The sequence below is a fragment of the Rattus norvegicus genome, chromosome 1 (genome assembly GCF_036323735.1).
Source record: "Rattus norvegicus strain BN/NHsdMcwi chromosome 1, GRCr8, whole genome shotgun sequence".
Taxonomy (NCBI): domain Eukaryota; kingdom Metazoa; phylum Chordata; class Mammalia; order Rodentia; family Muridae; genus Rattus; species Rattus norvegicus.
In genome coordinates, this window is record NC_086019.1 from 36,578,787 (window position 1) to 36,597,360 (window position 18,574).

At 42.1% G+C, this 18,574-nt stretch overlaps 1 protein-coding gene across 5 annotated transcripts in view; it reads left to right on the forward strand.

Moving 5' to 3' along the window:
* Adcy2 (adenylate cyclase 2) overlaps positions 1–18,574 on the forward strand; it is a 446,592-nt gene that overhangs the window by 374,733 nt on the left and 53,285 nt on the right. For 4 of the 5 annotated variants that reach the window (NM_031007.3, XM_039092038.2, XM_039092032.2 and 1 more), the window contains 2 exons: positions 6,022–6,141; positions 9,257–9,426. In NM_031007.3, the coding sequence (NP_112269.2) occupies positions 6,022–6,141; positions 9,257–9,426 (290 nt within the window). Of the gene's footprint in view, positions 1–6,021; positions 6,142–9,256; positions 9,427–11,816; positions 17,874–18,574 lie in introns of those variants that run through there. The other variant, XM_039092044.2, reaches the window with a different exon arrangement.

Below are 18,574 nucleotides of genomic sequence, written 5' to 3' on the forward strand. Positions count from 1 at the left end.
AGTTGATTTGTTCATTGGTTGTTTGGTTTGATTTGGTATATATATGGATGTTTGGCTTCTGTGTATATCTATCTACCACATTCATGCCTTGTCCCTGCAGAGACCAGAAAAGGGTATTGGATCTCTTGGTAGTGGAGTTTCAGAGAGCTGTTATCTACAGAACTACCATTCAAGTGCTAGGAATCAAACCTGAGTCTTCTGGAAGAACAGCTAGTACTCTTAACTGCTGAGTTACCTCTTCAGCTGTATGTCTTGTAGTTTTGCAAACTTGCCTATAAAATCTTTGTGACACTGATTGCCTGCTGCCTGTTGAATCCAGCCTCAAACTCCTGCTGCCATTTGTTTAAGGAAAGAGCTGCTTTGTATGGGTCATTGATTTGGTTCCCATATTATCATTCTGTGTTTTCCCCCAAAAGAACCCTTGGGCATCATTGTTCCTGGGATGCATCTTATTGGTACCCGAATGTCATCATCATCATCATCATCATCATGACTGTTGTGTTCATTAGGGTTACTATTGCTGCAATGAAACACAGGACCAAAAGCAACTTGGAATAAAGGGTTTATTTTGCTTACATTTCCACATCATAGTTCATCAAAGCAGGGGGTCGGGACAGGAATGTAAATAGAGCAGGAACATGGTGGCAGGAGCAGTTTCATAGGCCATGAAGGAGTGCTGCTTACTGTCTTGCTCCTCATGAGAATCCAGAATACCTGTCCAGGAATGGTACCACAAACCATGGCCTGGAGTCCTCCACATCAGTCACTAATTAATAAAATATGTACAAGCTTGCCTATAGCCCAATCCATTCACTCCATCTTGTGAAGACATTTCTTTCAATTGAGGCTTCTTTCTGTCTGATGACTCTAGTTTGTTTCAAGTTATCATAAAGACTAACCAGGACAATTATGAAAAGGCACTTTGGCATGGTATATATTTCAGACTTCCCTAGTGGCTGGGGACAAAATGTGGCACTATCTTAAACAATTCTTTCTTTGTAGAAGCACAGAGTGAGACTATGGTAACAGATTATACACAGGATATTAATAATGAATAATTTAATGTAGTCCCCCATAAGTTAGAAAGCACTCATTCCAAAACAAAAAGTTGCGTATAAATATGTAAGAGTATATGTAAGAGTATATGTAAGAGTATATGTAAGACTATGTCTCAAACATTGCTCTGCTGCTCAGAATCCAAGGCATGTTCTGGCTCCCAGGAGTTCACAGTGGAAGATGGGAGACTGCTGGCTGGGTAAAGGAACAAGCAACTCATCCTGAAAGAAAAAGAAAAAAAAGAAAAACAAAGCAATGGACGGGCAGTAAACCATTAGTCAGGGGGCAGGAGGAAGTGGGGTTTTTAAGGCTGGGTATATGCCCAGGAGTGGTGTAGCTGGGTCTTGATATAGAACAATTCCAAGTTTTCTGAGAAACTGCCAAATTGATTTCCAAAGTGGTTGTACAGAGAAAGGATTGAAGGCCCTGAAGGGAATAGGAACTCCAGAGGAAGAACAACAGAGTAAACTAACCTGAAGCCTTGGGACTGAACCACCAACCAAAAAATATACACAGGCTAGACCTAGGCCCATATATAGCAGACGTGCAGCTTGGTCTTCATGTGGGTCCCAAACATTTGGAGAGGGGGCTATCCAAAAAGCTGTTCTTATATGTGGGATATGTTTATCTAGCTGGCCTACCTTGTCTGGCCTCAGTGGGAGAGGAAGCGCCTAGCCTCAAAGAGACTCGAGGAGCCAGGGTGGAGGAATACCCAAGTGGGTCCCACCCTATCGGATGAGAATGGGAGGGGGAAGGGGAAAAGATTGTGGGAGAGGGTGACAAGGAGGGGGGAGTGAGCAGGATGTAAAGTGAATATGTAAAATATTAAATTAAATTTTAAAAAGGACAAAGCAAAAAATTGGCTCCTTGTGTTCAGCTTGGAACCTGTATTTATGCATTAGTCCTGCTCCCCAGGAGAGCGTACTATAGAGAACTCAAATCAGCAATCTACAAAAGTATCGAGGTCAGAAGTAAAGTCCACCATGGAGGGATAGGCAGAGGAACAGCCTAGAGAGGACAGCAGGCTGCTATGGCTGAAGTTTTGAGTCATTTCTATGGTCACAAGGTGGTATTAAGTTACCAGAAGAATGTTACTGCAGGTCCTGCTCACCCTGCACCTGACTTCACCAGTGTGGGTAGAGTCAGTGAGTCGACACTTTTCCGGGAAGCTGACCTTCACTGCCAACAACACCACATACAAACTATAGAAACTCAACAATGAATAGGATGTCCACACACTCAATAATGAGTTTCAGGCTAGAGTGATTACCTAGCACTCAGAAGGCCCTGGAGTCAATCCCCCTGAATCAAGCACAGTGATAAATGTGCACGATAGTGTGATGGGGAGGCAGGAGGATCAGAAGCTCAAACTCATTTGTGGCTATATAGTAAGTTCAGGGGCAGGCTGGGCTATGTGAGACACCATTTTCAAAAACAACTGAGAAAAACACTTTTTTTCCGTATTACTATATAAATTTGAGTTGTAGAACATGATATTTTGGTGTGCATATAGACAGTAAAATAATTACTGTGAGTAAGCAGTTTAGGGTGTATATCCCCTTCCCTACTTACTGAATGCAAGTGAGTACATGTGTGTGCGCGCGTGTGTGTGTGTGTGTATGGGTGCGTTCATGTGTGTGTGTGTGTGTGTGTGTGTGTGTGTGTGTGTGTGTGTGTGTGTGTAGACCTAAAATCTAAGCTTTTGGCTAGTTTTCAAATTATGCAGTACTCTGTGCTTCTACCATGAATTGGAGCTCTAAATTTACACATCCTACACAACTGTAATTTTTATCCTTTGAGCATTCTCTGACCTTCTTGCCCTTGGTAACTACCATTCTGTGTCATCAACTTTTTGTGACTCCACATACAAGCGAGATCAGGTAATAGTTTTCTGTCTGTACTTGGCTTTATTCAATTAGCATAATGTCCTCCAGAGTCGTGCATAGCAGGATCCCCTAAGACTACATAATATCTCTGTGTCATATGCTGCATTTTCTTTACTCATTTATCAGTAGTAACAAATCCAGGTTGTTTCCCAAGATGGCAGTTGTGATGAATGACGCAACTAGCATGAGAGTGAATTGGAAAATGTCTCTTTGATGACTTCTTTTCGTCTTCTTTGTTTTCCTACACATTGGAGGAAGTGTATTCTTCATATTCATTACTGTATGAGTAGATAATTAATGATGAGATAAGTAGACAACTCTATAAAACAAAACTATTTCTTTTCATAAAATGTAGTGTGACCTTACTCAACCAAGATTTATCAACTACTCTTTTATAAAAGATTATAACTGGGGCACATTTGATTTGAAAACTACATGTATTCAAATTAAGATAATAATAATTGAGAAGCAGACAAGTAATAATATTAGTAGTAATTGACCAAGTAGACATGTTTGACACAAACTTTCCCACCATGACTGTGATCCATGTAGAGAGAACAATTTTGCCTTCAGTACCAGAACTCTTGCAGTGTTCTTCTTTCTTGACATGGAAGAATCAATCCTACTGCCAGGTAAGGGAAGAGTGCCAGAAGACATGCAAAGTTGATGGAGAAGGAAGGCAGTGAACGAGAAGAAGGGTCCTGTGCCTCATCCTAAGCAACTTTTGGAAGGATAAGGATGGAGCTGCATAGCTGTCACCTCTCCCCTCAAACCACACAGAGCTGGGAAGCCAGCAGTGTGCCATCCTCCCAAGTTGAATGGGCACCATGTTTACTGACCCTCCATTGGCTCTTCCATGTATAGGGTTTCTTGTGGTTATACCAAAGCAAAACCATAAAGTGGTTTAAAAGCTGACATTGTGTATAAAACCGCAGCAGTTTTACCTAGGTAGTTTTACAACTGTCCCAGGAGTTTGTATTAATCACAGAAGGACTTGTTTGACTGGCCCTGCCTATGGTTGCATGGGGATTTACAGAGACAAGCCTTCCATGTGCACTAATCCCTAGTTCCAGCCTCCTGGCTCTCCTATGCAGCTGGTGCCCAGGAACACTGGGCTCTTTGGGAAAGAATGAACAGAATAGACTGGACACCAGGAGATGGGCTCCCTTTTCCTTGCCCCCCTCCCTCCCTCCCTCCCTCCCTCTCTCCCTCCCTCTCTCTCTCTCCCTCCCTCAGAGAAAATGCTACATTCCACTGGGGTACAAGCAAAACCTAGTTACCTGCTCCCTTCATTGTGTCTGTGTCTTCCTATCTGGCCCTCCTTCCAAATGTCCATCCTACTTAGCTTCCTACATAAGGCACTGCCTTTTGGAACACTGTAACCAACTCCTTGATCCCTTCCTTCCCAAGTTGTGTACTTCTTTGCATTAGCCCAGTGAGGCTGACCCGGGAATGGGCCCATATATCAACAAGAACAGTAGCTCTGTGTCTATTAAAGGGTGATACGTGTGTGTGTGTGCACTAAAGGAAATTTAAGTGGTTTTCTGGCAGAACATTTCATTTGCTAAAAAGTCATTGTCAGCTTCTCAGGTATAATCTCTATGATACTTGAATTCCCTCTTTAGGACGAGGTAAAGAGGGCTTTTCTTTTTCTATCTTTAATTAAAGTATAATTATATCACTCTCCCATTTGCTTCCCTTGCTCTTACTCCTTCCATGTCTCCTGGGTGTGTAACAAAGATTTTTTTCTATTTTAAAGCTATTTGTTGTCAGGGATGGAGTGATGGCTCATTGGCTAAGAGGACTTGCTGCTCTTGCAGAGGATCCAGTTTTAACTTCTCCAACACACATGGCAACGCATTTATCTTTAACCCCATTTCCTGAACATCTAACACTCTCTTCTGTCTTCTGCATGCATCAGACATGCATGTATATAAACACACAGGTGAACCACTCAACAGACATAAAATTAAATTAATCTTTCTTAAATGTATTTGTTATTGAATAAAATGTTACATAAAACACTTGATTTAACCACTTTTCCATGTGCAATTCCATGGCATTAATTACACTTGAAAAGCAAGCCAGCCATCTCTACTGTCTGGTCCTCTCTTCCCTGCCCTCTACACATCTGCCTTCCTATCCTTAGGGATTTGCCTGTTGCAGATGTTCTGATGAATGAAATCACACATGATGTCCTTCTGTATTCAGCTTATCTCATATTGCTTGCTGTCTTCACCATTCTTGTTTACTTATTGCTGTCATGGCCCTTCTGGTACAAGAGAGCTTTCCTTTGCTTTGTTTTCTCAGCCAGTAGTAGGCAGCCCCTTCATTGGCTTCTCTAGGCTCAGCTCCCCTTGTCCTGCTTACCAAAGATGGGACAGATATATTCAGGACTATCTGAGAAGGGTGGTGGCTGTGGATAGCCTCCCTGTGCTGCTGACAAGGAGACTGTCCTGCCTTTCAAACGTGTTGGCCCTTTGCTTCTGGATGCTGATATGAATGCTTATTGTTAATTCTGCCTACCTTTCTAAGAGCTCAAGTTTGTAGCCTCTTACCCGTCATCTGAGAGGACAAAGGATCACAAATAAAGTATGCAAGTGTGCCTATATGCAGATATAGCTGTAGACAAATGTGGCTATAGGTAAATATGGCTATAGGTAAATGTGGCAGATGGCAACTGTCTTCTTTCGGTTTATTGACTCATTGAATGTTTGAACCAAGATGGCAAAGACTGAAGTCAGTTCTGTCATCTCTAATTCTGTGAGGAGGGTTGACTATCTCCGTATGTGATGACATTGACTTAGCAAGCCTTCCTTTGATTTAGTTGCTTCTGTTTTCATCAACAGCAGGCTTGAAGGAGTTTCTGTATTGAAGGAGACTGTAATGGTTACTTACTTATGGACTGGAACACCCCACAGTGTCAAGAAGCTGAGAGCTGCCATCACTGACAAGAGTAGAGACTTAGATTGTTTGCTGACTGCACATAGGAAGTCATTAATAAATGCTGCTCTCACCTGCTCCTTGTTTCATCCGATCTCTAATAATTCACTGAAAAAAAAAACCATTTCTCTTTCAGTTTTTCCTGAGCAACTCTGAGGAGACAACCCTTCCCACTGCCAATACATCAAATGCAAACGTTTCTGTCCCGGATAACCAGGCGTCGATTCTTCATGCTCGAAACTTGTTTTTCCTCCCGGTAAGAAAGTTGAACCTAACGGTACTTTGCTGTTTTCCTGTGATATCATCCTAAGCGATGCAAGGTTATTGGTCTCAGACAACACCTCATTTAGCCTTTCATCCCAATCATAAGTCCTCAGAAAGCAGGTTCTGTGAAGGAACCCTACACTGGCATGTCCTACCTACATATAAACCACACTGACATGTCCCACCTATATAGTAAACCACATGAGGGATTCTGCAGGTCAAAAGGCCAGAAGATCTGGGAAACACCATGGTTTCTGCCTCAGCAGATTCACTCATGTGAGAATCAGGGGAACTATTTGAGCATTTTTGCAAGACCATGTATCTCTAAACCTTTATTATAGGAAGTCTTAGAACGAAGGAAATAGGGAAGTTCTGAGAAAGAAAGTCCCAGTTACTACTGGGCAGGACATAATTCTTCTTAATAATAATTTTAATAATTATAAAAGCTGCAGTAATAACAAAATAATTTGTCAACACATTTAGTATTTTAAATACAAAACCACATGAATTCCTTACACTGAAAGCTTAAGTTTGTGAATTAATTTTAAAGATTGAACAGTTTACCCACAAAGGCTTTTGGTCCAACTGTTTACATAATAAGCGAGAAAAACTGAAAGTGGGGGAAAAAAGCAATTTTTTAAAAATTGATTGTGTTATAACCACAGAATAGAATTAAACTCAGCATTTAAATGAGATACTTAAGAAGCATTCAGTGGGGCTAGTGCTCAGCGGTTAAGAGCACTGACTGATCTTCCAGAGGTCCTGAGTTCAATTCCCAGCAACCACATGGTGTCTCACAATCATCTATAATGAAATCCGATGCCCTCTTCTGGTGTTTCTGAAGAGAGCAACAGTGTACATACATAAAATAAATAAATAAGCCTTTTTTAAAAATCTGATTAAAAAAACATTCAGTAGCATAGATTCATAGTAAATTACCAAATAGTATTATTTAAAGCTATCTCAAGAAATATGAACACAAGATTTTAAAATAACACCTGTAGTAAATTATGTAGGGAGCATGGAAAAGCACATAGATTATTGTTAGTATTAGGTGACTATAGATACTAGGGATCATTAGACACTCTTATTTTTATATGTGTCATTTAGTATACTTCTGACTCTAACATCACAGGTTTCTGGCTGATAACTTTCATAAAACAACAACAAAACCCTTTTTAAATTACCACTTATGAAGGCTGCCAGTCTTTACAAATAATGACAAAATTTTAATATCCCTGTAACAAAAACATAAATTTTATGTAGCTTTGGGCCAGGCACTGTTTTGAACTGACTGTGTTGTGTATTGTCTCAATGGAAATTCTTTGTGTGTTGTCTACAATCTCCCTGAGAGTTCTCTGTGTTGCTGTGTATAATCTCCACATGAGTTTTCTGCGTTGTTGCACTTTCTCTGCCTGTGAGTTCTCTGAGGTGGTTGGCATTATTTCCAGCACTCCTTTAAGTGGCAGAAGGAAGGTGTAGAAGTTCCTTCCTTATTGAAATGGGCTGCTGTGAGAATCAGCTAGGCCCAGAACCCCAGGTAGGCACCCCGCCATATTCAGCTCCTAGAGCACCCTCACAGCTCTGAAGAGCAGCTTGGGAATCCCTGTGTTATCTGAGTAAGGAACCACCAGGCTACAAGTCAGCACCTCATGAACTCTTCCTGTAAAAACCCTATTTTCATTTTGCTTTGTTCTTTCAATTTCTAAATCTATTATGCGTTAATATTCTTGTGAAAAAATACAAAGGTGGATCACTGAGACTAAAAAGAACCAAATGAAAAACAATCATGAATGTGAGCCCCATATTCTGTTAGCTTCAAATGAACCAAATTAATCCTATCAAGTTGCTATCAACATTCCGTTCAGGTCTCCTGGGGTTCACAACAGAATTGTTAGTCCACCAATAGGCTAGCCTAGGCAAGGAAGTGCAAAAGCATATTGTATCCACAAGTCCACAAAAGCCCACCAAGGCTGACTTGGCAATCTACCTAAGATGTAATCAAGGCTGATTTCAAGACACCCACTGTTAGGAGAGAATGGCTTCACTACTTAAGAGTTCACATCTCTCTTATGTCTGTTCTCCATGCTGGCCTGAGTAAGCCTATCATGGCCCTCTGCCTCTTTCTGGTTTTTGTGGTGGTCAGAGCAATGAAGAACCAACAGTGAATAATCAGTGATGAATACTTACAGGTGGAGAGTGGCCATACAAGGAAAACTGTAACTTCTGCTAGAGTGACCCAGTTGTATCATTGGGTAGGAATTTCTGTCTCCTTTGAAAACAAGAATGTGAGACGCAAGTTCTCTGTAGTAAAGCATTTGCCCTCTGTCTGCACAATGCCTCCACACAATTGAGCAGCCCTGTTATAAAGAAGAACCTTGTGCGGTAGCCCCTACAACTTTTTTCTTCTGTGAAAGCAGGACTCATGAGTTAATATCAGTAACTATCGGCCATGTAGCCTCATGGGAATGTTCTAGCGGAGGCATGAATTAACAAATGGCATGTCACTGTGATGAAATCACAACTGATGCTTTACGAACCAGTCCAGTCCACTGAGCTGAGACTCTTGCCCTTTCTGCCATGCTCTTTCTACCCTGGGAATGCTGGAATAGAAATCCAGCTCCCGGTTCTTAAAAGTCCCATGATGCAGCAACAGAAAACACTCAGAAATGTTGACCTCTTCCTTTGGCATGCCTGCTTTGGCTGTGGGGCTTGGATTCTAGGCTTCCTGCATCTGTTCTTTGTAGACATCTATAAAAATGGTGTCATGACACTCACTGTACAGGGAAGATGATGATGTCACTAGCCAATAGTCACTGCACTGAAAATGAGTGATGGAGGTATGGCTGAATCCAGGGCTCTCCAATGCCTGCTACATATGATAGACAGAGGAGAAGGTCAAGGAAGTGGGCGGACCTACCATTTCCTGTGGACTAAGATGCAGTGTACCAGTGTCCTGCATTCCATGTTTCTCACAAATCAAGCACACTCAGGCACCCACCCTCCTCATCCAACTTTCATGTTGACCATACTTATAAATGGTGTCCCCACATTTAACCGGTTAGGGTTTCCATTGATTGTCTTTCCATCTTCTTTTCCTGGCCCAGTACTTCATATACAGCTGCATCCTGGGCTTGATCTCCTGCTCCGTTTTCCTGAGGGTGAACTATGAGTTAAAAATGTTAATCATGATGGTGGCACTCGTGGGCTACAACACCATTCTACTCCACACCCATGCCCATGTTCTGGATGCGTACAGCCAGGTCCTGTTTCAGAGGTGAGTGGACACCCTCTGTATCTGGATATCCTTACCTCATCTATGGCAGTTTTGATCCTACAGTCAGTGAAAAGTATCAAAGTTTCTGTTGTCAGTCATTGCAGTGATAGTTTCTTTGAAATGATGGCTCAAGATGGTGAGTTTTTAATTGTTGATGACATAGACTATGTCTTCAGAAATGCATGTAGAGAGCATGGTGTACTTTAGAGAGAGGATTTGTATAATAGGAAACTTCTTTCCTTTTCCACCCCATCCTGTTCCTCCTCCTTCCCTATCTCTCTCTGTCCAGGCTACACTTGAGCTCCTGAGCTAAAATGGTGCTCACACTTCCAGTGGCTAGCACAACAGAACTGATAAGTAGCATCATGCCCAGCTTAGCAGGATTCTGGAGGGCCCTGACATGGCCCTATTAATATTTTGCCCTGAGCTGTTCTCTGCTGCACTATATATATATATATATACATACATATATATATATATATATATATATATATATTACGGGGTGTTTAGAAACATTTGAGTGTCTCCATTTCTCTGCACACCAGTCACAATCATTCCATAGCAGCTCAGAGCAACCAAACATGTACCCAGAAGTCACCAGATCTCCCCAGGAGAGATATTTGAAGGCAAAATATCATCTGGCTCAGAAGAAAAAGTACCAAAGAAAATAAATTGTTATTTTCACAAGTTATGGTGTAAAGATTCTTTGTAGAATTTCCCTAAATATCACTGTGTAGAGGAAAAAGGTCAAACCTAGAAACGTTTTTGACTGTGAAAAATGTTAGCCCCAAGACAAACACAATCCTGTTGATTTTTCCAGCCTCAGGACCAGATGTAGAAAAATATTCTATCAGAAGGATCTTATTGCTATTATCCCACGCAAGCATCTATCGGTGGATGAAGTTGTGCTTGGGAATTTTTTTTCTGTTATCAATTTGCTTCCAGAAGCTTCTAAACTTGAGCGAGAACATTTTAATTATCACATTATCCATTTTACATCTCAATAGCAAGATGTCCCAAGCAAACACTGGTTTACATACACATCAGGAATTTTCTATGAATTCTTTGCATTTTCCCCCATATCATTCCCTCCTTTTTTTAAGACTAAACCAGGCCTTGTACATTCCCAGCAAATACTCTATCACTGAGCTATTTCCAGTTATTTCTACTCTGAAACTTTTTTTTAATACAGAGAGTCCTCAAATATATGCATAAAAGTGTTGACCCAGAAAGATGGTGCTGTTGATAATGGGTAGCCACATCTCCACATGCACAACGTGGCCACCTCACCAGATATGTCTTATCCATCCCATGCTCTCAGAAATGTGGCGACAGCCATCCTCATCACCTCATTTATCCTCACCCTTCTCCATGCTGTGAAACCCGATAATCTGCAATCAAGCTGAGGGCATAAAGTTGCAGAAATGCATAAGTGTATTAACAGAATGTTATTATTCCTTAGCCAAGATGAGAATGAAACCAGAAGTTAATTTTCCTATAAATTCTTAAAGTCCCCAGCGAAGCATGCTTTATTATTTCTCTACCATATTCAGTGAGCCTGCATCACTTTCCTAAATAAATGCAGCATTGATGATTTTTGCATACAGCTGGTGGGCCTATTAAATTTTCCTCTATTAAATTTAAAGTGCTGAGATACATTATACATTTGAAGCAAAGGGGGAATCAGATTATAAAGCTTCTGAAGGGAACATTATTGTTCCTGGGCATGGAATAAGCCCATGAAGAGAAACAATCTCAAAGAGGCCGGGCAGTGACATGCTGGTTGCTAGGTACTTATGCTAAGTCTTTGCCCTACTCAAGACTTGCTTTGGAGTTCCAGTGACTTCACCCTCTTCAGGGGCTTTGTCTACTACCCAACCTGGAATCTCCTTCAGAAGGAGCTGGCCCTTCTTTGGCAGATACCTATAGGATCTGGGGAACCTATTTCACCCCCAAATATACTGCTCTGCTGAAGGAAAAGTGTTAGAAACATACAACAGAACAGCTTAACAATGTCCTCTAACACCAACCTAAAGGAACCCCAAATGAAAAGCCCCAAGAGTAGTTCAGTGTCATTCCAACATCTCTAATTCACCCCAACATTCATGGTTCTCTGTATCCTGAGCTTCTAAAGCTATATCTGGATGGTAAATACTTCCCCACACTTGCCTGAGTTTATAAACACTGGTAGGATAGGACAGGAAAAGACAGGACAGGACAGGACAGGACAGGACAGGACAGGACAGGACAGTTATTGGTGCCTGATTTGAGAGAATGAAAGCTCTAAAGACTGTCTCTGTCTCTGTCTCCCTTTCCCTCTCCCTTCCCGTGTGTGTGTGTGTGTGTGTGTGTGTGTGTGTGTGTGTGTGTGTGTGTGTGTGTGTGTCCAGAATGCTGTCCAGTCCTGCTGCCTGGAGAGTGAACATCTTCAAATCCCAGAACACGAAATGCCCTTCCAGGAGGGAACTGGCTAAGAGATGAGTAGCCAAGGCAGGCCTTCTGCAGGAGCCAGTGTGCTGCTGCAGTCCCCCTGGCTGTGTCTCTTTCTAATCCAATCTTAGACATCATATCCTCATCCCATACTCATTCCACATTTGCTTGTGCACACTGACTTGATATCACAGCTTGGCTATGAGAACAGCATCCTTCCCCTCCAACCAGGCTTCTGGGTTTGTTCTTCAGGATTCTTGAGTGTTTTCATGGGTCTCACTCCCATTCCAGCCTTCACTCTGAGGGTATGCCAAAAAAACAGAGTATCTCCTGGCATGTTTCCATCCTGAAAATAAAGGTTGATATTTTCATCCTCAATAAATGAGCATAGATTTTGATTTATTTCTCTCTCTCTCTCTCTCTCTCTCTCTCTCTCTCTCTCTCTCTCATGCATGTGTGCGTGCATACACACACACACACACATGTACACACACATACACACACAGGGGAAGGGAGAGGGAAACAGAGATAGAGAGTGTTCAGAGCTTAAATTCTCTCAAATCAAGCAAAACAGACCAAAGAAGGCTGTTGTGCCTACAACAATGCCTGGCCTGTTCTTAGTAATGAATAAATGAAATACAATCAAGATGCATTCCAAACAATATAAAGCCTACAAACACTAGTAATAATGAAGTCCCCCCCCCACCCCTGGCTATTTCTTGCCTCTTCAGCTCCTCAAAGTCAGGTCACTCAAGAGAGCATGGAGAAAAGCCATCTCTATTTCAAGACAGTGCCAACAAATGAATGCACTTTGCATGGTATGTGGCTAGGCAGCATGGTTTTTCATGGCTTGGTAAGTAGCCTCTCCTAAGCCAAATTTGACATTGAACATGGTAAGTACAGTGGGAAGCCAAGGTCTGTATGAGACAGCCCAAATTGATGGAGTCTTCCCCTTTTCTTCTGAGTTCTCTTTTTCCAAGAAAGCTACCAAAGAAAGCAGAAGTCTGCAATAGAGAAGCTTCAGATCATTAAATAATTCATAAAATGACATCAAAGGTGTCATTACCAATTCATGAATGCAGCAAGATGTTTCAGAAGGAAAATAAGACTACATGGGGTGAGCACGCTGTTCACAGTCCATTTGTGACTGTTCACTGTCATCCCAGCAACATGTGCCTCTTCTGTCTCACCTCATGGTGAAGTATGTGTTTGGAATGTGGAGGAGTTATTCCCATATCTCTGAGATTGTTCAACAGCCTTGCATATTGTCTGCAAGGATGTAGCCATACTAATTCCTAAACAAGACCCTGGGCACTTTCTCCCACAATTCTTAGCCAGTGCTGCTGGGCCATTAAGTGTTTATTCTTCAAGACGACATCAGGGCACTGACAGCTGAGGGAAGTACTTTTGCCTCTGTACCTCCCATGATGAAGGCTGACTGCAAAATCTACAAAGTAACAATGGATTTCTTATGAGCATCTTCTCTTGAAGATTAACAAGTCTCAAGATGCAAAGGTTATCATCTCATGTGATGTGCACCAGGTACTAGGTAACCCCACTGGAAGGCCAGATGTGTCTCTTTATTTTTGAAGAGGCATAAAGGATGAGGAGTTCCAAGAGAGGAGCTATGAGGGAGTTCTATAGACTCAGCCACTGTAGTGAACAGAGTGGAGTAAAATAAATGCTTTAAGGGTGGCACAGCAGATGAATGCATAATCAGCAGACACATCCATAGCTTAGCATCTTCCATAAGTTTGGACTGTGATCCTTAGTAGGTTCACCTTCCCAACTTTAGCATCAGCTCCTTCTCCCAGATACTGGTGTAGGGGCTCAAAGCAGCAAGCATCACTAAGAGACAAGAGTCTAGACCCTCCAGGTGGAATGTCTCTGTTTCCCTCTTCTTTTCTCCATCTCCTGAGAACCTCAGTGTCTACAAGATGTCAAACTGTGATATGTTTTGTGAGCTAGTGGCAGTCAAGAGAAAGAATTGAGGACTTCATAGTTCAGAAGAAGCAGGGAGACCCACACATCTGCCTCCTCTGTAGATAGTGGTGGGTGTTCCAAACACCTACAATCTATTTGAAGTCATCTTTCTTTTCATTAGAACATATTCTAATTATCCATTCTCTCATAATATGGCCAAGTTAATTTTGCAATTGTTTTAAATTACTTTGAAATTTGATATCTCAACCTCCCCAGTCTTGCCTATTTCTCCATCTTCTTCCAAAGGTAAGGAACATATGCTGTGCTGTCTAATGCCCTCCACCAACAGTATAGGGAGGAAATCCTAGCTGTCCAAACTGCCACACCTTCCTTCTGTAGGATGAAGCCATCTTTTCCCACTTGAAGCAGAGCACATCTAGGTTTGGACTGACCTGGAAAAACATTCTATTTTCACCCTTGTTTTGAGTGAATGATAGGGAACCAAGTTTGTTCCCACATAGTCTACAGAATAGAATTGTGAGGGTCCACTCTTCAGATTGGATGCTGAGTTCATGCACAGCCCATGGCATCAGATCCTCATTGCATACATCTGCCTTCCACTTAGCATCTAGTCTCTACACAGAGAACCTAGAACTGCACTGGTTGGGGTGTATCATTATCTCTAGAACTATGCACTGCCAGTGCCTCCCCAGTCAAGTTTTTATCCCTTTTGACCTCTCCAAGCATGTCTTATTACCTTGGTCCAGTTGGTAGTGGCATAATATTTTTGTCACCCTGAAAGGTTCTCAAGTCTTGAGCCACCTGACCTCTAGAAAACATTAGGGACTTGTCATCACTCATAGGGAATGCTGCAGCCCTAGACAAACCATTGTCATTATGCCTTCTACTGACCATTGGCACACCTAGGTAAAGTCACTGTGTGACTCAGGATGAGGAATAGCCTCCAAAAGGGGCAGTCTCAGTCATACGTAACCAGGGTACAGGGTACAGGTAACTGTCCCTGAGACAGTTGTCCAGCACTGTAAAGGACTATCACATGCATCTTCCAGTTCCTCATTCCTTACATCTAGATGACATGAAGGTGCTCCAACAGGGCACAGGTTGTCTCTTTTTTCATTTGAGTCCAGCATGTTTTCTGGGCTGCATTTGGTTCTGGGTAGTGTTGACTTCTGACACTGTCATTTGCTTCATGGCCGGTACAGAGCAAGGGGCAGTAAACAGAGTGTTGCCCTCATGACTTCAATGTGCAAAGCTGTTGTTTTTGCCTACTTTGGCATTGAAGCTTCCTGAGAATTCAAAAGCCTTTTGTTACCAAAGCCCAATAGGTATGTCCTAATGCAATGGTATAGGAAAGAGAGAGCCAATAGACTAAATGCCAACTGATAAGTCAGCTGGGAACCCTGAATGCTATGTGGGTAGGTGATGGGCAGAAGCATTATCTCTTTGCTGTTGCTGCTTCATGTGTGTGTGTGTGTGTGTGTGTGTGTGTGTGTGTGTGTGTGTGTGTGTGTGTGTGTGTGTGTGCGTGTGTGTGTGTGTGTGTGTGTGCACATGAGTGTGTGTTGCTGGACAGAAATGTAGGACCTTGTAGTTGCTAAACTCTCTACCACTGAGCTACACCCCTGGCCCACTGGCCTCTTCTTTATGAGCCATAGGCTCCTGATTAAGGACCTAGGGAGAAGACCTCTGAGTTATCCCAGACACAATGACCTGAGAATACACTATCTCAGCTTGTGTGTAGTTCATAGAACAACAGAAATTGGGTTCCTTACAGGTATTTTTTAAATAGATTATGTCATCTAAGAAAATGTTTTAAAATGACATATTATTTATTCTTATGTGCATGAGTAGTTCGCTTGCATATATGTATGTTCTGTGTATGAACCTAGTACCTGTGGAGGCCAGAAGAAGGTGTCAGAAATATCCTTCTGAGCTGCTGTGTGGGAGCCAGGAACTGTACCTAGGTCCTCTACAAGAGCAGTACATGCTCTTGACTGCTGAGCCATCTCTCTAGCCTCCCAGATATGAAGTTTTTGAAGTAATGATGCTAAGTAGTTTCTCAGTGTAACCTTTCTCAGTCCAGCTGTGCTTGAGCCAAGCTTCTGATGTCCCTCAAAGGTCACAAAGATCAACCTTAGACAAGTGGCTCTGAGTTTGTGTCTCAAATGAATGAAAATCAAAGACAAGGACTCTTCTGCAGTGGAAATAACCTTTATTAAGTAGAATTACAGAAAAATGAGAAATTGAGGGAAAGTGAGAGGAACTTCCCAGAGTTCAAGAATTTCCAAGAGAGGAAGAACCATTGAACTCCTTGGTCTATGCATTTGATACCCACCCAGATAAGGGTGGCTGAAGCCTGGGTCTGTCCACCTCTGATTTGTGCTGTTAGCGGTTTCCTTGACTATTGACTATCTGCCATCATGTGACTAGTGTCACAACCCTCCAACGTTATAGGTGTCTCAAGTGCTGCCAATTGTACCAGCTCCCTTTGTTCTCATACATACAAGATTAACTCATTGCTGGACCATGTCAGAGAGTTAACACCAAGATGTAGCTACAGTCTTTCTTGGTTGCCTCCGATCCTTGTCTATGGGGTGGCCTCATAAGCAGGAACTTCTAGCTAGAACCAGCTTTACAATTTAATCTGTTACAATTAGCTGCATTAGAAGCTAGAATATAAAGACAGGAATGTCTTACGTATGTCATCAGGGATTTTGGGTAGAAGTACATAGTCAGCTGTGTTCACACACCCCACAGCTATATCCCTTCTCTTAGCAGCTTCTAGTCCCTGTCATGTTAACCCTTAATCGTCCCTCTAACTCCAACCTCTGTTTTCAGTACAACATCCAGGTGCAGCTTCACTCTTCAGCAAGGGCGTTTTTCTCTGAATATGGAGGCAGCATCTCTTACATCTGTGAAATAATGTGTATGTCCATATACCCAGATTACATTTTCTCCCCAGAGTAATGAGAGTTTCCTACATACCTCATCAAAGCAGTTTGCTTTCAGGATAGAGACTGGTTCACTAAAGGATTCCTTCATGTCTCTCACCGCATTTTTCAGGGGATTTTGTTCATTTGGATTCCTGAGTTCTGAGGATCAGAATGATTGCTAATTAGCAGTTTCAAGTAAATGGTCATATAGCTGCATATAGTATATGATATCAGACATGTGTGGGCTTAGTACTTATGAGTATAAAGTACTTACAAGTCTACTTATGGATAGAAAGAAAGCACACATCACCGATCCATTAGAAATCACTGTTATAAATGTTTCCAGTTATACTGGCTGTATCTTCTGGCTTCACAATTCAGTAATGTTGCTACCCAACACCCTGCCACCAAACTAGAATAAATCAAAAAAGCTTTATCTTCATGGGGTGTGTGTGTGTGTGTGTGTGTGTGTGTGTGTGTGTGTGTGTGTGTGAAAGAGAGAGAGAGAAACAATGAGTTGAGTTTGAACTATCATTTTATATAAATAGCTGAACCCATTCAATGATTCAAATTATGACACTGCCCCCCAAAAAATACAATGAAATTTTAATTTCAAGGACCTCATAATGTGAGCTTATGAGGAAACAACACAGCCACAGATAAAATTAAATTAGAATGAGATCAAACAAGAGGAAGGTGGCCTCTAGCCCAGAATGACTGTAGTCCTCTAAGATCACATGTGAAGAGAGAGACACACAAGTGCTTGAGGTCACCCAGTGATGATGTATTCAGACCCTTGGGTGACAACATACATCACCAAATCCAAGGTGGCTGCCAGAAGCTGGGAAGAGATGAAGAAGAGCCTCAGTCTCAAAGGTCACCTTGGCTTCCTAGTCAGAGCCTCCAGAACTCTGCAAGAATGCATTTCCGTAGTTTGGAGCTGCTCAGTGATGGTGCCTGGGCTGCAGTTGTAACAGAAAACTGACAGAGTGAGCGAAGCAGAGGCCTGAACTGTTGGGAGTATATCTGGGACTCTATTTTCTCTACGCCCTTCCTGCCCACCCCATCTACACACTCTCGACCAGCAGAGTAACCCAAGAATGGATCTCTATGTGATTTCGGATTTCAGTGGTCCCAGCATCATTTGTCCGCAGAGGTTCTCTCATGAGGAGAGCCAACAGTCGCCGTTGGCAGTTCATTTTGCTTACTCAATTAAAGATGATTTTGAGAGAACATTTTGAGAAAATTCCGTTCTTCTTGAATTTCATAGCAGAAAAGGGCTTCCACTTACTGGTCAGCAATGTCCCTCAGGCTCTCTGGGTAAACTGCTTTTTGTAAAATTTATTGTGGTCTGTAGTTTGTCACCTCCAAGATCAACAAGGACAGCCTTGCCTTGACTTCTTTCCAGATATTCCACTTCCAGTTCACTGCTGTCTTCAGTAATTTGGAAGATATGAAAGGCAGGTGGGACTCCGAACCCCTCCACTGGCTTGATTATGTGCCCTTTCTGTGTGTGAAATAGGAAACTAACCAGGTTCTGAATCCATTAGAGGACCCTGCCTCTGACTCCTTGTCTCTGTGTATTTGAGGCTGTTGATCTCTTACCTGACAATCAAAAGAGAATTAACTCTATTTTGTATCACTGAAAAACTACCACAAAACTCTTACCTGAATGCTTAGCTTTTTATTCTTAGTTTGACTGGTGCTCAGGGAGAAGAGGGAATGCAGTTTCCATTTCTGTCCCTTGGCTTACTAAAGTTAGGTGACAGGAGCATGCAGAAGTTCAACCTGCACCTTCCAGGGATGACAGCTGTGTGATGCTGCTCTCTCTACCCACCCAT